The sequence below is a fragment of the Anser anser genome (genome assembly GCF_964211835.1).
Source record: "Anser anser genome assembly, chromosome: 1".
NCBI classification, from domain to species: domain Eukaryota; kingdom Metazoa; phylum Chordata; class Aves; order Anseriformes; family Anatidae; genus Anser; species Anser anser.
In genome coordinates this window covers 100,550,019-100,575,384 of record NC_139720.1, presented here as the reverse complement: position 1 = coordinate 100,575,384, position 25,366 = coordinate 100,550,019, and the positions used below count along the sequence as shown (strand labels likewise).

General features: G+C 39.2%; 1 protein-coding gene across 12 annotated transcripts in view; it reads left to right on the top strand.

Moving 5' to 3' along the window:
• Positions 1-25,366, top strand: part of SPAG17 (sperm associated antigen 17) — a 117,030-nt gene that overhangs the window by 73,077 nt on the left and 18,587 nt on the right. For all 12 annotated transcript variants that reach the window (XR_014586583.1, XR_014586584.1, XR_014586585.1 and 9 more), the window contains 13 exons: positions 1,818-1,938; positions 4,212-4,630; positions 6,296-6,425; positions 9,491-9,711; positions 10,643-10,787; positions 13,801-13,955; positions 14,363-14,539; positions 15,622-15,749; positions 16,786-16,916; positions 18,536-18,663; positions 19,059-19,241; positions 21,592-21,705; positions 23,891-23,936. Coding sequence is in view for 7 of the 12 variants with exons in the window: in XM_083843489.1 (XP_083699615.1) it covers positions 1,818-1,938; positions 4,212-4,630; positions 6,296-6,425; positions 9,491-9,711; positions 10,643-10,787; positions 13,801-13,955; positions 14,363-14,539; positions 15,622-15,749; positions 16,786-16,916; positions 18,536-18,663; positions 19,059-19,241; positions 21,592-21,705; positions 23,891-23,936 (2,098 nt within the window). In the remaining 5 variants the exon portion in view is untranslated. The remainder of the gene's footprint in view (positions 1-1,817; positions 1,939-4,211; positions 4,631-6,295; positions 6,426-9,490; positions 9,712-10,642; positions 10,788-13,800; positions 13,956-14,362; positions 14,540-15,621; positions 15,750-16,785; positions 16,917-18,535; positions 18,664-19,058; positions 19,242-21,591; positions 21,706-23,890; positions 23,937-25,366) is intronic.

The window sequence follows — 25,366 nt, the reverse complement described above, 5'->3', positions numbered from 1 at the left end:
TTAGAATGTCTTCAGTAATTTTTTGTGTTTTAATAAAAAAATTTAAAAAAAAATCAATATTCATTTGCTAGTGCATACAGCACCTGGCTATGTGAGTCTGCAGGTATTTTAGAGGACAAGATCTGAGGTGAAGTTGACAGATTTACATGGACATCGTCCAGAAAATAGAATGCAATTCAGTAAGAAAATGTACTAGGTTCTACAATTGCGTATAAATAATATATCAACAGAATGGATGACCATTCCATCAATAACAGTTACGCAAAAAAAGGTCTGAGAGTTGAAAAGGATCACAAGCTATACATAAGTCAACAATGCCATCTTGCTGTGAGAAGGGCAAACACCATATTGAAGAGAATAAACAGGAGAATAGCCTGCTAAAGTGAAATTATTCTTCCATTCAGGGCTGGTAAGGCCTCAGTTGCAGTGCTGTTTCCAGTTATGGATAACGCACTGCAAGAAAAATATGGGCCACGCTGGAGAATTCTAAGGAAAGCACCAGGAACAGTAAGAGGTCTAGAAAACTTGACCAGTGAGGAAAGGTTGAAAGAGTTGGTTTGGGTTTGTTTGATCCAGAGCTTAGAGACAGAACAGCCTGCTCTAAAGAGCTAAATGGACAACATCATCTCTTATGTTAGCCCATATAACCAGAAGAAATTATCAGAAGTAAACTTATTTTTTGCAAGAGAGATTCAGGCTAACCAATAGGAAAGTCTCAGTAAGGTTAAACAAGGTAAAGCACTTGGAATATATTGCCTAGGGAAACCAGGAAATGTCTAGCCCTGGAAATTTTTACAATAGGTAGGTTTTCTCAAACTGTATAGTTATACTTGATATTTTGATATAGTTATACTTGATTTTTTTTTAAATTTTTTTTTTTTACTATTAGAAAGGGAGAAGTAGATGACAACTGAGGTTTACTTCTATCCTTTCCTTTGTTGTCTTCCTTATGACTCCTGTGCCTGTGATCTTAGGGTAATGAGGATAGCCTTAATTACCCAGTAATATATAAAGTAGCTATAAAATATACAGTATTCTTTTTCTAAAAATATCAGGCAAAACATCTGCCATTTTTTTCTATTTTTCCTCTATATTTCTTTTCCTATAAATCAAGAATACGGGATAATACCAGGACTAGTTCTCTCTGTTACCTGTCTGCAAAAAACTGCTTTCATCTTAGGACTGGCATAGTGTAGCTTATTGTCACATACATTTCTGAGGAGATGACATCAAAGGATCCACTGTTGTATTTTTCCCAAATGTTCTAGTGTCTTCAGACATTCCTTAGGTCATCCTCATCTTTTCTATTTATCAGGACGGTTTCCACTACAGAGCAGTACAAAGAGAATTACACCTTTTGATTGTCAACTGTTCCTTCTTGTCCTCTTCTCATCTGTCATATTTCCAGCAGACTGGAAGTACTGTTCTACTTATCTTTTGTGCTCTTTTAGTAATTATAGGTAAAGTAGCTGATGCAATCTCAATGCTGTTCTGTTATGGTCTTCCACTTCATGTTATCCATTTATTGTCATCTCATCCTGATACCATGCACAAGGTAGCGTGACGACTCAGCAAAATTAATAAAGTTAGGAAGAGTTTTTCTTAAAGGGTTAATGAAGAGAAATGAAATAAGATAGCATAATCAAAAAAACAGGATAATATTTCCACTTCAGAATCCATACATTCTCAAAGTGCTATGAATGACCGATAGAAAGTACTTTTTTGAAATGTTTTGGTAAAACTGATACCTATATAATCTATTTTTTTTCTTAAGTCTTTTAAAATGGAATAAAACTAATTCATGTTTCGCTCCGTAGGTGGAGATAAAAGAACCAGCTTCCCAAACACAAGTCATTTCAGATGCTCTTGCTTTCCGAAGCTTGAATGTCTCCTGTCCTAATGGACTAGTATTAACTTTCCTTGGTGAAAGTTTTGAAGGTTAGTTTTTCAGCCACTGTAGAATAAGGAGTTTTTAAAGAAGTTAAAATTACAGAAGGAAATTATTTCTGCTTTGATGGGTGTAGATATAGCAATATGAAGTATTAACATCTCAGATGGCTGATTCTTTCATAATGTCTATTTAATGGCAATTGCAACATAAATAATGTGTTTCAATTCAAATATAAAATCTAAAAGTGCAAGGATTTAGACATAGACTGGGGGGAGAGAAGCAGGAACCCTAAAAATAATGGGGGAGTCATGTTGAATAATCTGTTGAATATGCATATGTATAGGAATACAGGTGAAAAGGAGCACATTTAGTTACTGAATACATATATACAGAGGAATCTGAAGTGATAACAGTAAGATTAAGTTGCCTATATCTGCATTTCTTTGGAATATTATGTATTGTTGTTAAGCCTACAAGGCAAGTTTTTCATAGTTTTGAATATTCAGGGTAGAGTAACAAGAATGATTAGTGGATCAGAAGGTTTATCTTACTGTGAGCTCATGTCAGGAGAACTCTATATGATTACCAAAATAAAGATCAAATGAGTGACTGGTGCCATTCTGGAAGTACAAAGAAATCAGAATTTTGGTGACGGCTTGTAAATACAGAGCTTGTAAATACAGTATACATATACAGTAAATACAGTATTACAAATTTTAGGAACTTGAAAGTCAAGAATAGTGCTTTTATACTAGATTTAAGATACTCTCATTTTTTAATGCTAAGAGTGACTAACAAAACTAACCCATGCTGTGATATACTGTCTTCTACTGGATATTTTATAATCGGGTTTAGTTGCTTTTCTAAAAGATATGATCATGTTGAAAAAGGAAACACTTCAGGTAAGTCCTTTGCTTTATGCCACCCAGACTGTACAGACAAGGTGTTTGTAACAACCCTTTATGCATTTATCTTTGAATTTCCTTTCAAAGAATGATCAGGTATATAGATACTTCTAAGTTTCTGTGCTAGACGTATTCTTCTGCAATGATTCGATTTCCCTGCATTTTTGAAAATCAGCATGAGGTTCATCTTTGCATACCATAAACTGTTGTAATCCTCAGTTTTCATAAGTTTTGGGTTTTGAAGCAGACAAATGTGTTTTAGTTTTCTTTTGTCACCTGGTCAGTTTTTAAAATGGCCACGTACAGATGTCATTTAATGCCTATGTAGAATAGATCCATGCAGCCCAGAGTGTGTTAGAGCTACTGAGTGGGTGAAAATAGACCAGAACAACTGCAGAAGTGCCTGTATATCCAGGATTTATCACACATGCGAAATCTTGCTGTCAGTAATTCCAACATATCCTATACGTGAGCTATTGCATAAAAAACAGCAGAATTGTTCATTTTGCTGGCAACTGATGAAACAACAGTAAATGTCATCCATACCTCTTAGAAGCTAGCCAAGTAGCAAGTCCAATATATATAAATTAAGAAAAAAAAAGTTATTGTTATTAAATAGCATTAGAAATGTCATATCGTCCACCAGGATACAGCACAGGTTTATAATCACGTGGTTGAGAAATATCTTGATTTTTTATTTTTATTTTTTTGCCATACAGGCCTGAATTAATAGTAAAATCTTCCCTCATTTTTCTTCTCAGATATCCCTTCCCTCTTCATATCAAAATATTTTGGCAGTTTAGAGTAAATGTGCTCTGATCAATCTGATATAAAGTACAGTAAAGAGGATGCAGATGGTTTTCAAATATACAATTTGGCAAGGAGCATAAGTTGAAATACTAAATAGTTAAGGTGAATGGAACAGTTATGGACACATACATGTAGTGTCTTGACACAACTGCCTATTATACTCATTAGCACTGTCAACACGCTGCCATAATTTAATCTAAAAACTTTATTTGTTCAAGTAGACAAAATGTCTAAGTTCATTTTCCATTTAGTCTTAAATTTGGTGAAACTCAGTAACTTTTTCTCTATTAGGGGAAGTTAGGAGATTCCTCTCACCAAATGTCAGTCTTCCAAAAGTTCAGCATCCGTAATAAATCCTTCTTCAAATTTATTTTGTTTTCATGTGGAAAAGACAGACACCTCCACAGGAGTTTCTAATTAGATAACTGCTTTGAATTGTTCTCTGATAGAGACTGTCCCTAACTCCATGGATTACAGAGGAAACTGAGGAGAGTTACTTTTAATAGCTTAAGTTGAATACCTTCTGTAGACAACATGGTGCTGGGGGTTTTGCACTGTTTGAGTGTGTGTTGCACAGTATTAAGTAACTGTGAATATGTTTTCAGATTTGAAAGGTGAGACCAAAGCAGGTGAAGCCAAGGAAGAGGAGCCTGAGAAAGGTGAGACCAAAGCAGGTGAAGCCAAGGAAGAGGAGCCTGAGAAAGGTGAGACTAAATCAGATGAAGCCAAGGAAGAGGAGATTGAGAAAGCTGTAACCAAAGCAAATGAAGCAATGGAGGAGGAGGTTGTGGAAAGTGGAGAGAAGGAACATGAGGTTACAGAAGGTGAAGTAAGGCAAGAAGACACCAAAAGAAAAAAGGCAAAACAGCCTGCTCTGGAAATTCTTGTAAGGCAAAGTTATCCCCAAAAGATAAAGAACTCTCAACTATATACATCAGTGGCAAGTCATGTAGAACAAGAGGTGTCAAGAGTCATTACTGGACAAGGAACTGTCGTAAAGTACATGATGGATGGATCTACCTGGGTATGTTCAGTAGAATTAATTGGAAGCAGCCTGTGTATGTGATTACCATTTAACTTGTGCTTGTCAGCTGACATAGAGAAGTATCCAGCTTATAGATGCAGGAGTTAAGTAACAACTGAGCTTTGCAGCTATGTCAAGATTAAAATGTTCTTGGCTTTGTTCAGAATCAGAACTTAGGGTGCATGTGGAGCTTTAATGATGAAAATTTTAGGCACATGAACATTTAGACAACTTTGGGTTTAGGAAACAGCTGAATAAAGTTTTGAGAACTACATTCCTGGAATTAAACATCTAAAGTGCGGATTAGTTAGTCTTTGGGTATTTTGGCAACACAAAAGCATCCATATGTTTTTTCAGTCATTTTAATGGTCATACAGGAACCAAAAAAGACCTGATCTTCAGTCCTGCAGACACCTTCAGGTATCCTAAATTTTCATCAAAAAGACTCTATATTCCTATATTCCTGTATTTCTATATTCCTCCTTTGTTTACACGTAGTAGGTTGGAGTGAATTTTTAGGTGCTATAAGTTAGATACCACTTTTGCAGATACTGTAATCAATCTACAAGCAATTATCTTTTCAAAGTCTAAAACTCTGTGTATAGTAAGCAAACAGATGAAAAGAGTTGTCTGATTGTACTCAGAAACTATCAAAATTATTCCTTATTATTTCCTCAAGTTTGTTACAGTCTAAGTAGACCACAAATCCTAGTACAAATGCATTAGATTCATTCATTACATTAGATCTTAAACCATTTGCCCAGGATTTCTGAGAAACATACGCATTTCAGAAATATACAAAGGAGCTGGCTGCTGTTTGTATATTCTCAAGGTACAGTCTCCTGAGAGGAGAAAATAGGTCATGTGCCTAGCATGATTGTAACACAACGCCTGCATATGCAGATTAATTGCCACCTTCTTTACATTAACTTAATGTCCATGAGTCATCAAAAATGGAATGCATACAGACAAGTACTCAAAAAAGAAGAAATGGTTAATTATCTTACAGTAACTGTAACTCTGAAGATGTGACTATATGTTGTCCATTTGTTTTCCACTTTGTACCATCTTCTCCCCCAAATATCTGTGCTGTATTTGTAAATGAATTCAGAGATGATATGGGTAATTCTAGGCTTTATCTGCCACACAGGGAGTATGCATATCAAGAGTTAAGCGTTATGGACAGTAGATTTCAGAAACCAGCTATGATAAGATAAATAACCATGACTACTTTTTATTAGCTGCCTTGATGGATAAAAAAACTAACAGAAATCCTAGACATGTGGAATAACTGAATACCAGATCAATATGGTGATACGGATGCATTACCATTGCTAGAAAGAGTGGTATTCATAAAAAGACATCAACTTTTGACCACAAAGAATAGCCTTTGCTTTTACAATGCCTATTTGTTACTAAATATAATCCCCATTGATTACATATGTGAACTACAGTAATTAGCGGTCCTTTCTTTTTAAGATAGCTTCTTTATTTTTTGTATTTATTCTGACAGTCTTACTTTTTTAGTTCTATCACCCACTATTCTAGTAACCCAATATTCTAGTCCCTATTCTAGTGACTATTATACTAGTGACACATACTTTTGAGATTTTTTATTAGTGTTTGAAATTATTTTAGCCTCTAATATGTCTTTGCTTTTTGTAGATTCTGTTTGCTAATGGCACAGTGAGTAGGAGTCCTGATTCTGGCCCTGTCCTTCCACCGCCTGCAATTCCAGATAACACAGAACTGTTACCAGAATCAGAGCCCTTACCGGAGACCAGCACTAAGAAAGGTAACATTTTGAGTGTTTCAGACAGATTTAAAGATAGAAGGGTTGATAATACTAAATATAAGGCATTTTTCTTTAGTCTGAAAATTCTGCCAGTATAAAAATGATTTTTTATCTGTACTCAGCTGCTGTACACTGCTAATTTGTTATCTTCACAGCAGATCATTTCTCTCCTACTCCAGTTTTCCTTTTTTTTCTAAACTGCAAGAACTCTAAGAAGTAAAAGGTTATATAAGAACTACCTAGCTAGAAGAGTGACTTAACAGTAATTTCAAAGAAATCCTTGCAACTATGGTAGTGTGAAATCCTTACTTATGTGTTACACAGTTTTTAGTCCTGGTGTTGAGAAATGCTCTTTTCACAGAGGACTTGCAACATTTTTCTTTCTCATTGCATGTATTTCAAGGCACCTAATATTGGTCATAATCAATTGGTTGTATGGACTTGTGGTCTGTTACAGTATTCTCATGTTACTGTGTGTGGCAGAGAAAGAAACAAATGTTTGCTTATCATAGAATCATTTAATTTGGAAAAGACCTCTAAGATCATCTAGTCCAACCTTTAACCTAGTACTGACAAGTCCACCATTAAACCATGTATCTAAGTTCTACATCTACATGTTTTTTGAAGACCTACAGGGATGGTGACTCAACTAGTTCCCTGAGCAGCCTGTTCCAATACTTTGCAACCCTTTCAGTGAAGAATTCTTTCCTAATATCCAACCTAAACCTCTCCTTGCACAACTTAAGATTTTCTTGTCTTATCACTTGGTGCATGGGAGAAGAGACCAATCCCCACTTCGCTATAGCCTCCTTTAAGGTAATTGTAGAGCATGATAAGGTCTCCCCTGAGCTTCCTTTTCTCCAGTCGAAACAACTCCAGCTCCCTCAGCTACTCTTCGTATGACTTGTGCTCTAAACCCTTCACCACCTTCACTGCCCTTCTTTGGACATGCTCCAGCACCTTGATGTCCTTCTTGTGGTGAGGGGCCCAAAACTGAACACAGTATTCAAGGTGCAGCCTCACCGGAGTCGAGTACAGAGGAACAATCATTTCCCTAGTCCTGCTGGTCACACTATTTCTGATACAAGCCAGGTTGCTGTTGGCCTTCTTGGCCAGCTGAGCACACTGCTGGCTCATATTCAATCAGCTGTCAACCCCCAGGTCCCGTTCTGCTGTGGAACTTTCCAGCCACTTTTCCTCCACCTTGTAGTGCTCGTAGAGGTTGCTGTGCCCCAACTGCAGGACCCAGCCCTTAGCCTTGTTGAACCTCATATGCTTGGCCTCGGCCCATCGGTCCAGCCTATCCAGATCCGTTTGTAGAGCCTTTCTGCCCCCAAGCAGATCAACACTCACACCTAACCTGGTGTTGTCTGCAGACTTACTGAGGGTGCACTTGATCCCCTCATCCAGATAATTGATAAAGATATTGAAGAGAACAGGCCGCATTACTGACGTCTGAGGGACACCACTAGTGACCAGCCTCCAACTGGATTTAACGCCATTCACCATGACTCTTTGGGCACAGCTACCCATCCACTTTTTAACCCAACGAAGCGTACACCCATCCAAGCCATGAGCAGACAGTTTCTCCAGGAGAAAGCTGTGGGAAATGGTGTCAAAAGCCTTACAGAAGTCTAGGTAGACCACATCTACAGCCTTTCCCTCACCCACTGAGTGCGTCACGTTGTCGTAGAAGAAGATCAGGTTTGTCAAGTAGGACCTGCCTTTCATAAATCCATGCTGACTGGGCCTGATCACCTGGTTGTCCTGTAAGTGCCTCATGATGGGACTCAAGATAATCTGCTCCATGAGCTTCCCTGGCACTGAATCCAGGCTGACAGATCTGTAGATTCCCAGATCCTCCTTCCTGCCTTTCTTGTAGATAGACATCACATTTGCTAGCCACCAGTCAGCTGGGACATCCCCTGATAGCCAGGACTGCTGATAAATGATGGAAGGTGGCTTGGTGAGTGCTTCTGCCAACTCCCTCAACTTGCTTCATACCTCAGAGTGTGGTCCCATATCACTGTCAGTGCTACATAGTACAAAGAATAATTATGAACTATCTTAACATTAACTTATAATTTATTGGAAGCATGTGAATAAAAATTGCTGCTAAAGAGAAGTCTTTCAAAAAGAGATTTTCTGATTCATCAAGTCCAGCCCCCTGTTGTTAGGATATTCCTTAGGATATCTGGAAGGATGATTGAGAACTACTCTGACAAATCGTCTTCTATTTTTTTGTCTCAGTATCTGTGGCCAGTGTATATAATTTATTACTTATCCTTTTTTTATAATCACTTTTTCCCCCCACCTTTCCTCTCTACTGTTTAGTCTTGACAAACTTACAGTGAATATTTGTATCTTTTTTGCATTTTGTTTGCTAGGATTTGTATGCTGTAAACTTTCAGAGTCCTGTCCAGACCATGCTGTTGTCTTTTGCCTACACTTTGTCTAGTTCCTTTTCTTGAATATGGGAGGCCAGAATTCTCCATCATATTTTTGATAAGATCTCTCCATTACCTTTCACAATGTAATCTGCATCTCTTTTCTTCTGATGTGCCGTATGTTTGGATTTGCCTTTTTTTCACTGTACTTTCACACTGATAACTTACACTCATTCTATATGGATGGTATATCCAGGTCTTATTATATCTTATTCAACTGCTGCAAACTTGTCTGAAGCAGAAATCATTTTTATTAGTCCTTTTTTCATAAACTTCTTTCTGTTAGGTTTTATCAAATTCCTATTACTTTAGTCCTCAAGCTCATGGGATAGTTTGGGATGTCTTTTTTTCCTATAAGATTCTGTTCTGCATTGATAGTGCATTCCAAAGTCATGTCATAATCAGATATCATTAGCATGCTGTTTGGTTTTATGTGTCATTAATAAACATATTAAAGAGCACAGCTTTGAGTAACAGCTCTTGTAATTTCCATCTAGTCTGGTAAATCATTCTTTCAATTCTATCAAAGACAGTATTCACAGAAATTCTTCAGTTGATTGATTTTGTCTTTTGCCTTAGAGAATACAAAATCTAATACAGACATTTTTGTTTCTGCAGTAAAAGGAAGTGACAGAAATGGTGTATCACACCCAAACAAGGATGAAGTGTCTGAAAATACCATTCAGGGTCTAGCTGAATCTGACCAACCTAAGGAGAATCAGGCAGGAACCTGGATAACAACAACCCCATTAGGCATTCAAGTGGGCACTGAAGGAGCAAAACGAATGGATCTGGAGCCAATCTTAATCTATCAGGCAACTGACCCAGCTGATGGAACGGTACTACTATTTTTTGTGTTATTATAGCACTCTCTACTAAGCTAAGAGACAGAGATGCCATCATCTGTTGTAGGATGTGTTCATAGAATCATGGAATCAGAGAACCATAGAACAGTTTGGGTTGGAAGGAACATTAAAGATCATCTAGTCCCGAACTCCCTGCCATGCGCGGGGACCCCTCCCACTATACCAGGTTGCTCCAGGCCCCATCCAGCCTGGCTTTGAATACTTCCACGGAGGGGGCATCCACAACTTCTCTGGGCAACTGGTTCCAGTCCCTCACCACCCTCACAGTAAAGAATTTCTAACCTATTACCTAATCTAAATCTACCGTCTTTTAATTTAAAGCCATTACTCCTTGTCCCATCACTACACTCCCTGACAAAAAGTCCCGCCCCAGCTTTCCTGTAGGTCCTCTTTTAGGTACTGGAAAGCCACTATAAGGTCTCACTGGAGCCTTCTCTTCTTGAGGCTGAACAACCCCAACTCCCTCAGCCTGTCTTCATAAGAGTGGGGCTCCAGCCCTTTGATCATCCTACATGGCCCTCCTCTGGTCATGTTCTAATACATTCGTCTTGTGCTGGGGACCCCAGAGCTGAACACAGTACTCTGGGTAGTCATCACTCCAGCTGCTCATTGACATAGAGGGTAGTAACCAAATCCCTGTCTGTGGCACCGGTCCTTAACCATCTGTTGATTTGCTTGATTTTACTGTTCTTTCAATACAGTTTTCAAAGACTTTGTTATTACACTGTTACTAATATAAAAGCTGCAGATTTTGAAGAAAATGTAAATCCTTAGTGTCTGAACTAGATAAAGTTGTAGTAGTCCAGCTTGTTCAGAGTTTCAATACATATCATCTTGTATTACTGTTGTTGCTGTTAGAGGTATCTCAGTGCTAATATATATCCATATTCCTTCATTCTTTCAGGTTATGACTGTACGAGATGATGAAGTGATAATCGTTGAGAAGCTAGATGGTAGCAGAGTAGTAGACCATGCTGATGGTACTAGGATCACAACTTTTTATCAAGACTGCAAAGAACTTTTTATGCCTGAGGATAGTGAGGAAACAGGTAAAATCAAAAGGGGCACACTTATCTCTTCTTTATCTTGTGAACCAGATAATTGTCAAAATATACTTAAGAAGGCTCATGTTAGTAGCCTAGATAACAAATCCAATGATGCAGTCTAGACTAGGTTTGCCTGCCTGGTCTTTTTTTTTCCATCAGTATTCAGTGCAAAATTTCCACTGCAGCAACAAGCAAATTTCCTTCTTTCCACTTATATATTTGTATGACCCACCTCACCATGAGAACACAGTGCCTGAGAGTTTTGTTATCTTCATTGCCCTCTCTACACCTATCCTGATATAGCATGTGAGCTGATTTGAGTCTTAATTGAATACATATATAACAGCCAGGGCATCCTTACAATCCCCAGAGAAACCATGGACTCCACAACCTTGGAGATATTCAAAATTGCATTGAATATGACCTTGGAAAATGCCCCATGTAGATACATTTGCCTGAAACAAATGAGGCTAATGGTCATCCATGTTTCTTCTGGCTGGCAGGGTATTCTGTATGCTTCATTCAGTTGCTGGACAAGTTCTGTCTTCTGTAATTAATATGAAGTGTATATTGACTGTGTCGGTCTCAAGCCGACAAACTGTTCAGACAAAGTAGGAAGTCTGGTTGTACAGGGAAAGATAATTATTCATTTAACAGTGTGGAATTTTAAAAATCAAAACAGTGACCTGTCTGTTCAATGGGAAAGCGGTGGCCAAATTAACACACCAGTTCAATTTGCTTTCCATCACTTGTGCTGCTGAATAGGAATTCCTTCGCATCCTAGAGCATGTATCATAGGCGTTAAGAATTTGAGTTATCCAACTTGTATGTTACAAATATCCAGATCGTTATGTTTAGTTACATACTTGATAAATTAGAATGTAGTCTCCTGGCCATCCTTAGATAAATGAACTCGCTGAGGTGATCAGCTCTGGTGCAGATGGGTTCCACAGTGGAGCTGGGGATGGTGGTGTACAGGGGGGTTTCCTGAGCCGGGGAAGCCCCAGGGGAGCACAGAGACCCACCAGGGGCCAACAGCTCACACAAGAGCAGCTGACGAGGTGTGGGCACAGCCAGCAGTAATGGCAGCCACCACCCCCCTGCCACATAAGCAGCCCCTAGGGAGCACGGCAAACAGAGTGGGCAAAAAGGGCATGGTGTGGCAGTTGGCATGGCAGTTTGCGTGGGAGGGCATCCCTTTGAGGAAGGGCCATCCCACTGGCCAAGAGGGAGGCGACAAGTACACCTTAACCCTGCACCCAGATCTGCACAGTCCAAGGGCACTCACCCTACCTGATCCTCAAGGCAGAATGGTGGGCAAAGACTGTGGCTGCACCATCTACCCCAGTGGTGGCTAATGCCTCTACCCAGACAGAGCTACTGAGGGGTGAGGCTGCAGTGCAGACCTCTGACTGCTGGAAGTGCCTAGATCTTTCCTTGGGGTAGGGACAGGTGGCAGACCTGCCTGCAAAAAGTGTGCCCAGGTGGAGGACCTCCTGCACCAGGTGGTCGAGCTGCAGGGGGCAATGACAAGGCTGCATAGCATCAAGGAAGCTGAGGAGGAGTTAGACAGCTAGATCCTAGCATAGTCTGCAGAAGACCAAACAGCCTGAAATTCCCTCACTGGCACTCACAGAAGAGAGGGGTGGCAATAACACAGCAGAGTGGAAGCTGGCAACAACAGGGACCAACAGGAGAAAGAGACTTCCCCCAAAGCCTGAGGTGCCCTTACGGAACCACTTCACCCCTCTGCTGACCGAAAAGAGAAGACCCATTCCAGGGAGGGTGGAGCTGAGTAAGACAGCTTTGGTCTGCTCCCTTCGTATCAATTAGTCCAACTAGGAAAAGGTTACAAGTGATAGTAGCAGGAGACTCTCTTCTGAGTGGTACAGAGGCACCCATCTGCTGACCTGATCCGCTCTTGAGAAAAGTCTGCTGCTTACCAGGGGCTCGTATCAGGGATATCACCAACAGAATGCCAAGCCTTGTACAGCCTAAGGACTATGATCTACTGCTGCTGTTTAACACCAGTGATGGTGTTAAACTGGACACCACTGATGCAGCCAGGAGCAGTCTGTGGAGCATCAAAAGGGATTACAGAGCATTGGGAGCAGCAGTAAAGGACTCAGGAACAGAGGTAGTTTTTTTCAACAGTTCTGCCGGTTAAAGGGAAGGGGGATTGAAAAGGCCAGTCAAATCTGGCAAATATGGTTGCCAGATGGTTCCAGGACTGGTGCCACAGACAGGGGTTTGGTTACTACCCTCTATGTCAATGAGCAGCTGGAGTGATGACTACCCAGAGTACTGTGTTCAGCTCTGGGGCACCAAGCACAACGAGGACATGGACCTATGAGAACATGACCAAAGTAGGGCCACGAGGATGATCAAAGGGCTGGAGCCCCTCTCTTATGAAGACAGGCTGAGGGAGTTGGGGTTGTTCAGCCTCAAGAAGAGAAGGCTCCAGTGAGACCTTATAGTGGCTTTCCAGTACCTAAAAGAGGGCCTAACAAGAAAGCTTGGGTGGGACTTTTTGTCAGGGAGTGTAGTGATGGGACAAGGAGTAATGGTTTTTAATTAAAAGACGGTAGATTTAGATTAGGTAATAGGTTAGAAATTCTTTACTGTGAGGGTGGTGAGGGACTGGAACAGTTGCCCAGAGAAGTTGTGGATGCCCCCTCCATGGAAGTGTTTAAGGCCAGGTTGGGTAGGGCTTAGAGCAACCTGATCTGGTGGAAGATGTCCCTGCTGATGGGGGGGGAGTTGAAATTAGATGATCTTTAATGTCCCTTCCAACCCCTACCATTCTATGATTCTATGAATCTTCCTATATTCAGTAGAGAGTTCAAAAATTCTGAGGTTGCATAATCTTTACACAACAAAATTATATGATAAAGGATGTTATCAAAAGTTTGAGGGTCTTTTACTGACCAGCCTTTTGAGAGAAAACCCAAAATGAATCCTGAGACTGTTCTATGGTTTATTTACTCCAGTCTAGTTGTTCTGTATTAATTCTTAGGTGAATTCTCAGAAACCATCACAAAGAAAGTGAAATATGTACGAGTAGAAAATCCCAAGTTTGCTACCGTTACAACAAATTGTGAGGATGGTTCTTGTTGTACCATCTTTGGAGATGGGACATCTGTTATAGCAAAGCCACAGGGAACATATCAGGTGGGAGTTACTATATTTCGTGACAGTGATATTTATCTGTGTCCAGAGAGACACCATCAGCTTTTCTCACCTTGACTATTTTAACTTCCTTCTCTGTAGCCTTCATGAATCTTATGAGTCTCTCTATTTCACTCTGCCAATGTTTAGGTAGTTACTCACAGCCGTATAGTAAACTTATTTCACAATCTTAAATTTTCTAAAGTCAAAGATTTTACAAAGACTAGCATCAGCTTACTCTTATCATCTTCCTTCTTCCTCACCCACCATTCCCTCAAAACTGTATGTTTCAGTAGTAAAGATCTGAGAGCTCTCCTCTTGATTTGCACCTGTTCTTTATTTTTATGCTATATCTAAGCTGAATATTTCACCTTTGAGGACTGAACCTCATCACTTTTTTACTGTGATAGGTTTTACCCATCAAGACAGGCTCCCTTTTCATTGATGAAGATTGCACAGCAGTTTATACCCATGAAGTTTACAATTTCATCAGCAAGAAGGAAGTAAAACAAACAGGGAGATATGTTATGAAACACACTTCCAGCACTATTTGTGAGGTGATGGATCCTGAAGGAAATCTTTTCAAGGTAAAATACATGGAAGGAAATGAGTTTCTGCATTTTAGGTAATTTTATGTCACAAACATTTTTCAGTTAGTTTGTAGCCTTCTAGTACTAATTCTTAAAGTAGCCTAGCTAGCCAAAAGAGCAGTTCCTGAATCAGATCTCTGAAATGTTCTTGAGAACATGACAGTTCTCAGGTTTCACTTTTCTAAAATGGGGAAATACCAAAAAGGTTAAAATAAAACACATGGTCTACAGTTTACCTCACCTGTAAAGCTACCTTAATTATTGACTCATGGCAAAAAAATCAGCTCTGCAAATGAGGATTAAAAATGAGAGAGGCTATTTGCTTTTCAGAAGATCCATAGAAACACTCTAATCTGCCTGTTGAGGCAAATATTGTTGTAAAATTCAGTCTTTAAAGTCACACTGTTTGTGCTGTGATCCTTGCACACCTAAGACATGCTTTTGAGCTAGGTTAGTACTTATCTTTGAGTTCATTTAAGTGTCTGTGATCCACGTACTGTTTTCCAGTTAAAGATTCTACTTAAAGGTTGTGACATCAATTGTAATCATTACCATTCCTATAGATTATGTGTGTTTATAATCACATGCCTTGATAAATCTGATATAAAGTACACTAAAGAGGATATAGAGGGGTTTCAAACTTACACAGTTTGGCACTTAGACTCTCTTGGATATACATTGGCATTATGTGAGAAATATCCCACTGATTTTCTAAGACAGGGTCTCTTGTGAAGCTAATTTATTCGCAATTGCAATGGTAGGCATCCTGCAAGCAGGAGCATGCAGCAGAAGTGTATCATAGCCCTATGTCCACTATTACCTGATGCTTGTTTCCTTCCCTGTTTCCTCATTGGCTGAGTACTACAGTTTCACAACATACCCAGTGCTTGTTATTATGCTTTTCTTTTTTCACTGTCTTCACTTTTTTTTTTCCTGTGAATTTCACATCACTCCACCTGAAATATGATTTTTTTTTTGTCTCTTTCACTGGGCTAGATCATATTACAGTCCAGCAGCAGTAAGTTACTGTTTTAAATAAATCAAGAAACTCAAATAATTGTATATAATTTCAATTATAGGTCATGGCTGATGGCAGCACATCTGTGGTTGTTCCTAGCATTGGCTCTGACAACAAGGAGAACAAAAGTTCAGCATCAGTACTCCCAGAAGATAAGAAACCTATCATTTATGATGAGCATGTCCCCAGGTAAACAGCACGAGTTCAGGTTTTGTAGACTGGTACTTTCTTTGTTCAGTACTGTGTATCTACGCACTTGATGTCAACTTCTTGAAGTTCCATCTTCTTGTTTTGTCATCAAAATGCTTTTTAATTTTTGCCATCTAGAAAAGAATGTAGTTTGAAAGCCATTGGATTTGATCGGTGTGGTGGGTTGACATTGGCCAGCTGACAGACACCCACTCAGCTGCTTGCTCGTTTCCCCTCCTTGACAAGACAGGGGCAGAAAATAAAATGGAAAAGCATGTGGGATAAAGACAAATTGCATAACAGTTACTGTCATGGGCAAAACAGATTCAACTTAGGGAAGAATAACATAATTTATTGCCTATTAAAATAGAATTGGATGGTGAGAAACAAAGACAAACTAAAACACCTTCCAACCCAACCCCTTATTTTTCCCCAGCTCAACATGGCTCCTCTACTTCCTCTCCCTCACACACCCTGAGTGGTACAGGTGTATGGGGAATGGAGGTTGGTGGTCAGTCCATAACAGTTCCTCTCTGCTTCTTCTTCCTCCTCACACTTCTCCCCTGCTACAGCGTGGGTCCTCTCCATATGCTGCAGTCCTTCAGGACAAGTCTGCTCCAGTGTGGGCTGTCCACAGGCTGCAGTTCCTTAAGGTAATATCCACCTGCTCCACCATGGTCTCCTCCATGGGCTACAGGGGAACTTCTGCTCTGGTACCTGGAGCACCTCCTCTCCCTCCTCCTTCTCTGACAGTAGTGTTTGCAAGGTTGTTTCCCACACTTTTTTCCTGACTCTTCACTACCTGCACAGCATTCGACCCTGTCTTAAATATGCTTTCCCAGAAGAGGATCCAGCTTGGCTTCTGGGCTCAGCTGTACCCAGCAGCTGGGGCCATTGCAGCCAGCTGGAACCATCTGTGTCCAGCATGGGGCAGCCCCAGCCTCTCCTCACAGAGGCCAGCCCTGCAATCTCCCCCAGTGCCAATACTTTGCCTCCTATGTTCAATACAATCGGACTTGTGTGGATGACTCTCTAGGTTCTTTGTCATCCAAACGGATGGTTCAGGATCTGAACTCCTACGGAGCAGGGATGTAGAAGAGTATCTCGCTGAGGCTTCTAGAGATTCAGCTGCTGTGGTCTTGCAGGAACCTGTACAAGAACATCCAGGTAGGAAAACTTAATTTATTTTCTGACAAACTAGTAACAGAAAAAATTACAAAGGTGGGATCAGAAGTTTCAAAACTCTTATTTGGAGAGGAAATTTGAAATGTTTTTCCCCGCATAGACAGGCATCCAAACTTCTGGCAGTGAAGCAAAGGGAAGGAGCTTGTGCAAAAACTCTGGGAAAGAGAATTAAATGAATGACATTTTGAAGGGATCAGTGAAGGAACAACTGGTGTATCTTTTTCCACTCTCAGATATGCACACAAAAGCATTTACCAAATACACAGATTCTCTGTGTGTTTCCATCAAAAATATTGAATATATTACAGTTTTCGTTTAATGATATACTTGTGTTTATCAATGAAGACAATGATGCTCTGTTGTTGACCATTAGTCTAGCTGTTGGAAAGAATAAATATGTTATTAAGAAGCTGGAAAAATATGACTGAAGTAGAAGAAGCCAATACAGGGTTGGTACTTGGCACCAAGCACCCCATTACAGCAGTGCAAGAATTTACAACCTGAAATGGCTGATTGTAATTGTGAAGTTAGTTAGAGATACTGTGTTTCTATAAATATACTGTGGCATAACAGGTAGATACTTACAGTAAACATATCTTGAAAAAGACAGAAATATATGGTTCCCCTAGATATGGGGGATGATAGTAATGACCAGTTCCTCCCCACTGTATAAACTGATTGGAATAATTTTGTCATGGGAAAAAGGAAAGAGAAAGGGCACTGAGAGAGCCAAAAAAGATAGGGAAAGTGGAAATCTCAGGAAGATGGAGAAGATGCATACCAGTGAAGATCCCAGACAAGAAAACCTGCTTGCAACCAGCAGTCATTCATAATGGTGGCATTTCAGTATTACCTCCAAGGACTCTCATTAAAGTATTACAATCACAGGTTAAGAGAAAGACAGAGAAAGAGTTCCAGGTTCGATGTTTTCTTTGGGTCCAGCTGTTAGGATGCTCTTCCAGATTTCATACTCTGCCTTTCCATGTACACTATTTGCACTGATAATGAGGCTTTACAATTTTGAATCATTGTAACATAGTACCTCCAGTGGCGATATCAGAAGTCCAACAATGGGATAGATAAGATTAGGGTAGGGAGATTTTGGGTAAGAAAAAATATTTTGAAAAACTTCAAAATTAATCAAAATAATAAAAAGAGTTAATAATTTATCTCTAATGGAATTCATCCAGTGACCAGACTGTGATGTATAAAACACAGTAAAGAATTATGTTTATTCTGAATATGATGTACATCTTCTGAGATTAGTATTCAGTAAACTTGGACCAATGGTCTGTTCTTCTTTGTTCGGGATATTGCACACACTATACAACTGAGCTGTTACCCAAGACTAAAAGCAAGTAGTGTTGGCAGTCAGTTGTTAAACGTGGTCTGAGTAATCCAAAGCTGTCGGCTATTCTACGATCACCTCAAGTGATCCAATATTATCTATAGCCATGTGTATCGTATTTTCACATTGACTTTTACACCTGATAATAAGTTTCTTTATACTTACGAAAGTATATTTTTTCTGGAGGTCTGAAACATTTGTCCATCATTTTTGGATTCAAACTGATTCTTACTAAAATGTGTCATTGAACCAGGTGTTTTAAGTATTACTGTCCTCCGCCCTTTGCTTGAAGCCTCTCCCTGGGTAATGAAGAAAGAACCAGAGAGTATTGTTCCTCCAAATCTCCAGACAAGGACTTGGAATACATTTTCTCCTCATGAGGTATAACTTTTTCAAAACTGTCTTTTGCTGCTTAAGCAATATCAGATGTTTGTTACAGAGGGGGAAATGGAACTCTAAACAATGTGACATTAAGTTCAGTTTATTAAGCAAACAAAGCAGAGGGTAGGCTGTGTCGGGGAAAATCTAGGCAACTTGTGTTTCGTTTATACTCAGTGAGGTGCTACAGCAGTTTTAAGGAGAGTTCATTTTTCCAGATGAAGAGTTTGTAAGATAGATAAATTGTGCCTAATAATCTACAGACTTGGTTGTCTAGATCTATGATGTTATAAGCAGAACATGTGCTTTTCAGCCGAGATAGTCATTACTGATACCTGCATTTAGCCGGTAATATAAATAGCCTCTTGCTGTTTTTCCTTGTTTTTGCCTATGTTCAGAGGAAGATCACAGATCCTCCAGTCAGAACACATATTTGGAAGGGTCTCCACATCGAATCTAAAAAGCAGCCGTGCTTGCCAGTACCTGTGCGAAAATGTCCTAATAAACTGCAAATCCGTCAGCTGTTCCAGTATGAGCCACTCAGTGACGAACTGAGAGAAAAGCTACAGCTTTCTCTCAAGGTAGTACAATCATATTTGCTTCATTCTTCCAATGAGCAACAGAGAACAGACAAATAAGGTGACATGAATTTATACATATCTGAGACAAGAATTCTAATACTTTTGAAAAACAAACAGCATTTCATACATAGACAGGTGCTCTAAGAAGAATCTATTTCTGAAGCAGCTCAGCTATCCTCTCCCATCCCTTTTGGAGCTTACTCTTCTATGCAAATACATGGGGTCCAATCCAGTACACATCATAGATAGTATACTAACAAATAGTGTCTTTTCTGTCAGTATTGTTATCTGTTACTTTAACTTTGCTTAGGGTTTATTTTCCTGCACAAAGCCTTGAAAACATATTTATAATGTTGTACAAGTATTTCTAACCCACCATAAATCTAGTTAGCTTAGTGACTAAGTCACAGAAACAGTAGTCCTTGTTACCAGTTAGTTTTCATGGATCAGTACTGAATATTTCTAGGTTCAAGTCCGAATTCCATCACTGTTCATGTCTAGCAAATAGCTGTGTAGTCTTCTGATAAAGTGTCTGCACATCCCTCTTTAGTGACTGGTTCATAAAAAGGTAAAAGTTGCACCTCCTGTTTAAGTGTTCTGAGATAGGATCTGAAAATTGTGCTGTTGATCCTTGCCAGCAGTTCCATACTTCACTTCTCTGTTTTGGTATAAAACACCGATTTATTTAATTTGCAGTGTGAAAATGCTCTTAAAACAGATTTTAGAGTTAAAAACACATTATTATTTACCAACTAGGGAGTAAGAAATTTACACGTTCTATAACTTAATTATTTAACATATTTTGATGATGGTATTGCAGACTGAATTTCAAAATTAATGGCGTGTGAAATCTGTGAAGGTAGTAGCACACTGTAGCTTGTTAGACTATTTTTTTCACATTACAAAGTAATAGAATATCATTGACAGCTTTTCAGCCCTGGCATGGTTTGGAACATACCAATCTAGCAGCATTAAATTTTATCCTTTTACAGTCTATACATACATTAAAACGATTCTTTAATTTGCATGCTGATTTTTCAAAGGCAACACTCTAGAGAAAAAAGTTCCAGACCGAAATCCCAACTTAAGTCTCTCCATCGACCAGATCTGTTTTGGCTTATAGAAAAAGAATACTTTGTTATGTCAGGAAGGAAGAATTGCAGTTATTGGCACTGAAGAGACATTTGTAAATAACTGCATTAATCTGAAAAGGAGAAATCCTCATTGCTTATATATCAATGTCCAATTAATGCATTTCTCCACAAACGGGTATCTTAAATTTTTAGCCAAATACTCACTTTGGCAGAACCAAATCAATATCTAAAGAAAATGTATTCTTCCTTTTTCCATCTATTTGGAGAGGCATGAAGGAATGAAAAAGAACTGGAACCAGATTACTTCTGCCAATCTTCTCCATTCATAAAACTCAGTATTGCATTTAGCTTTTTAGCCGGGTGGTGTGTTAGTGCAACCCTCTGTAAGGACCCTTTTTTCCCTCCAACTAGTCTTCTATAGCATAAAGAAATGTGGACAAAGAAAAGCGTCCTTTTCTTTAGCACTCAGTTGTGATTTTGACAAAGTAAACTTGTGTGTAGAAGCAGAGTTTCAGACACTTTCTGAGATACTTTTTCAACTATTATGTTGTAAATTTCCTTTTCCCTAATAGAGATCAAATGAAAAGGAGAGAAAGACCACAACCGGTGTTTGTTAGATCATCTTTTATTCATTAAGCTGATCTTAATAATGTAATCAAATTGTTATTATTAATAGCAGATAGATATTTACTCAACACATTCTTTTATTCAATCACATAGTTTACTCAGGCACTTGTCACTCACTCATACTTGCCTGGCTTGTACAGCAGCTGGGAGGCCATGCCTGACTGCATACTGAGAAGCAAGGGGTCACAGTGGTGCACCAGGGGATTCTAGGTAGCTCATCACCACCCTCTTGGATATGCTCCAAGTCACACAGCTTATTGTGGATGCTAACGTGTGCTAGCGGCCTGCTACAGATTCAGCAGATGCATGGTGCCATCAGTTTATCAGTTCTTGCAGATTCAACAGTATTGCTAGTCATGAGCGTTGATTAGACTTTGGCAAGATGTTACCTGTTGCCTTCTTAGCACATACATCTCTCTTAGACCTGTTAGGTTTTTGTAACTATTTCTCCATGTAAACCTCTAGATAACCAGTCACACAGATTCACACAGAAAGGGTCTTTATGACACTGAGAAGTACATGCATCCATTCCTTCTACAAACCTTTTTCTCTATGTATGTGTCCAGTAAGTCTACTTCTGCAAAGCATACATCTGCCTCTTTCTTGTTCTTTTTCCATTGTTCCACAAGGAATACATAGAAAACATATTAAAGCAGGAAAGTGAGCTGGAAGAGATGGATGTAAAAGAACCAAGAACAGAAGATGAAAAAGAGAATGCTGCAAATCTCCTTGATCTGGTTACGGTGAGAAAAAATAAAATTTTAAACCACTTCTTTCCAACAAATACATTGTATTGTGTTGCAAGTGTCATCCTTAAAACACATCATAATCTATTAATAGAATAACAAATGTTTGGATAGCACAATGCCACCTCTGCTGTAGTTTAGTGGTGAAGCAGGGCCACGCTGAGCGTTCATCTGGACTACTGAACGTCACTACTGCCATTCTTGTTAAGCAATGCCGAAAACAGCTTATGAGTTTAGCCTCCTCAGAATGATACATTCCCAAACACATAGGCCAAAAATGACTGAAGTGCTTGTGTCTCCCAGAATTAGGATGAGAATGTTTCCAGGCTGTTGTCACTGCAGCTAAGAAACTTGTCTTTCAGTCACTGCGACCTCCATACAAAGAGTTAAAACCTGCTTTTGGGGTAATCCAAAAACAATCTGGATCATTACTACTTGCCTCTGCCTGTATTTTGGGCGCACATGCTCTGTTAATTTGCACAGCAAATTAGACTATGAAAAGAAAAGGGAGAGGAATAGGAAAGGTGGGAAAAAGGAGAAGAGGGACTTGGAGTAGGAGTCAGGAAATGGTGAGGTTAGTGGGAGATGTGTGGTGAAAATAAACTAGAGAAGTTCACGCAGCAGAAGTGGTTGGGCATTAGAATGAATGAAAGAGACGCTGTTTATATCTTATGTTAAGAATGATCATATATGTAGTGGTCAGTTTGCTCTATTTCAGTTCTTTAAATCATTTGTTTCCTACAGCTTTCTTTGAAATTTGTTACTTTGTGTTATGTTAATTCACATGCTAGATTTTTAATAGTTACTAAAGTGTTTTCTTTTTTAGTCTCATTTAGGAAATGTTTTTATTTCTATTTAGTCAAATAATAAGCATATAGTGAATTCAAACATACTGAATTTAAAAATCTGGCACTTGATTTAGTCATATTAGTGTAAATATTCACTACTAAATGATATATCCACCTCTCAAAAGTGAGTATATTCTAGCAAACGAACATTGTCTTAGGCTTAGAGTCTGTGTTTTAAAACTTGTCTTAATGTGCAAAAACAGTAAATATGAAATATTTCCAGTGTTAAATGCTGTTAAAGTCCTTTTCCTAGCTCTCTGGATTTTACTCTATTTTTCCTTACAAGCTTAAAACAAACATGTAATTCTGTAATTCATCCCTGAACCTTTTAGGCAAGTAACCTTAATTTGCTGAAACAAAAAGGCTATTTTTTGATATTACAATCTTCCATATATATTTTTGCTCAGCACTTTTCAAGTGACATGCAAGTTTAAAAAGAGAGTAGAGAAAAGAGACACCTAGCAAAAAAGTAGGCGGGAACTCACAACCTTTCTGAAAGGAAGAATATGGAGAAATAATCTTTCAGTAACTCAATCAGCTTCAGTCCTCTAGGCAGACATTCATGTGCTTTGATGATAGTCAGGTGCTGAATCTAACATGCTACTCAGTTCCAATGGCCTAATTCCAATTTTCTAGTGACTAATCATTTTTGTTTGTCCTGGCTGCCATGAACACATTTCCAGGTACAGATTTCACATTAGACAACTATTCTCTTACCAGTAGGGTCCCACTGTGGACCTTCTGTGACCCAGGAATCAGTGCCACACTCCTCCCAAGTCTCCACTGTTCCCTAGCTCTGTTACAACCTAGGTTGCCTGGTCATAAGAACTCTGGCTTCCAGTTAACTGTTTCGGGGCCAGCATGAAAATAAAGGAAATATCTTACTAAAAGTATCTCGCACAGCTCAAACACTTTACTGTCAACCAGCCTCAAGAGAGGTCCTCATTAATGAAACCTGCAAATTCCTGAACACAATTCCTATTTGATTTCTTGTGTCCATGAGTTTTAAAACTGGTTCAAATCCTTTGCAGGAGGATTTGAGTTTGAATATGAACTGGCTTAATTGGTTTAATAAACAGCAACCATGTAAAATATGAAGCCACCTGTGAAGTGCATCATCAAGAAAGAAAAAAGTATCTGTTTAGACCAGGGAAATTGTACCTCGTTTCCTTTTGTCCCAGCTGTTGTTTTCTAACACACTGAAATACCTTCATTCCTGTAGTCACATTCTCAGGTAACAGAATAACACTTGTTTGGATTAGAAATCATTTGAAGAGGATGCTATTGTGAGGTCTGTTTCTCGCCTAGTCACAGTTATTCGTTCTTCATTGCAGTCCTTCCCTATCTGGGAGAAGTCATCTGAAGATATCAGTGCCAGAGGTAATAAAAATTGAATATCTATCTTTTAAAATGATTGAATACCATAGTAAATATTAAAGTACAGTAGTAGTATTTTGAAAGAAGTAACACAAAAGTGAATTAATCTGTATGCTACGTACATGCTTCCATCTCTTTCATTTTGAGCATGATTTGCTCAGGGGTTGGAACTAGATGATCTTTAAGGTCCCTTCCAACCCAAACCATTCTATGATTATATGATATTCACAGGTGGTTAGAGCTTGTTAGCATCAATGATTCAGTACCTCTAAAAAAACACTTCCTGTGTTTAGGCATGTGTATTTGTCATTTTGATCCACATTTCCATGTGTGTACAGTTTTCTCAGGTATAAGAACTATGACACAGCTCTACTTGGTTAATTTTATATTAATATTTCAGATAGGTTTTTCAAAGCAACTGGGTAAGTCCTGGCTGTTCATTACATTTGAAAATCATGTCTCAAACAGTCATCTCTCAGTTCTATTAGCCTTGTCTGAGGGAAAAGTAGGGCCAATGTACTAGAATCATAGAATATCCAGAGTTAGAAGGGGGCCACAAGGACTATTAAGTTGAATTCCTGACTCCACAATGGACTACCTAAAAATTAAACATGACTGAGAGCGTTGACCAAACACTTCTTGAACTCCAGTAGGCTTGCTGCCGTGACCACTGCCCTAAGGAGCCTGTTCTAGTACCATCATGTCAGTGAAGAACCTTTTCCTAATAGTGATTGGATACTTTCGTAATATCCAGTCCTTGGCGCAGTGTCATGCCATTCCCTCTGGTCCTGGTACTGTCACCAGAGAGCAGAAGCTGTAGACTGCCATGAGGTCTCCCCTCAGTCTGCTCTGCTCTGGGCTGAACAAACCAACTGATTTCAGCCACTCCTCATACATCTTCCCCTCTAGACCTTTCACCATGTTCGTTGACCTCCTTTGGACACTCTCTTATAGCTTTATATCATTCTTATACTGTGGCACCAAAACTGCCCTAAGTACTCAAGATGAGGCCACACCAGCACAGCGTACAGCGGGACAGTCCCTTCCCTCAGTTGGCTATCAACGCTGTGCTTGATGCACATCAGCGTACAGTTGGCTCTTTTGGCTGCCAGGGCATACTGTTGACTCATGCAACTTGCTGTCAACCAGAACCCCCACATCCCTTTCCATAGGGCTGCTCTCCAGCCTTTCATCCCCATGTCTGTATGTGTATTCAGAGATGCTCCATCTCAAGTGCAGAATCTGACACTTGCTCTTGTTTAACTTCATATGGTTGGTATTAGTTTTCCTTTGTGAATTTCTACTAAGTTTTCATAATAGACTTGTTAGCATTTATTAATGTTCTAAATAGATACAAAAAAAATATTTCTTTCCTTTAAAACTCCATGGACCTTTTCAGTAGAAAAATCCATAGTATTCAATCCCATAGTGAT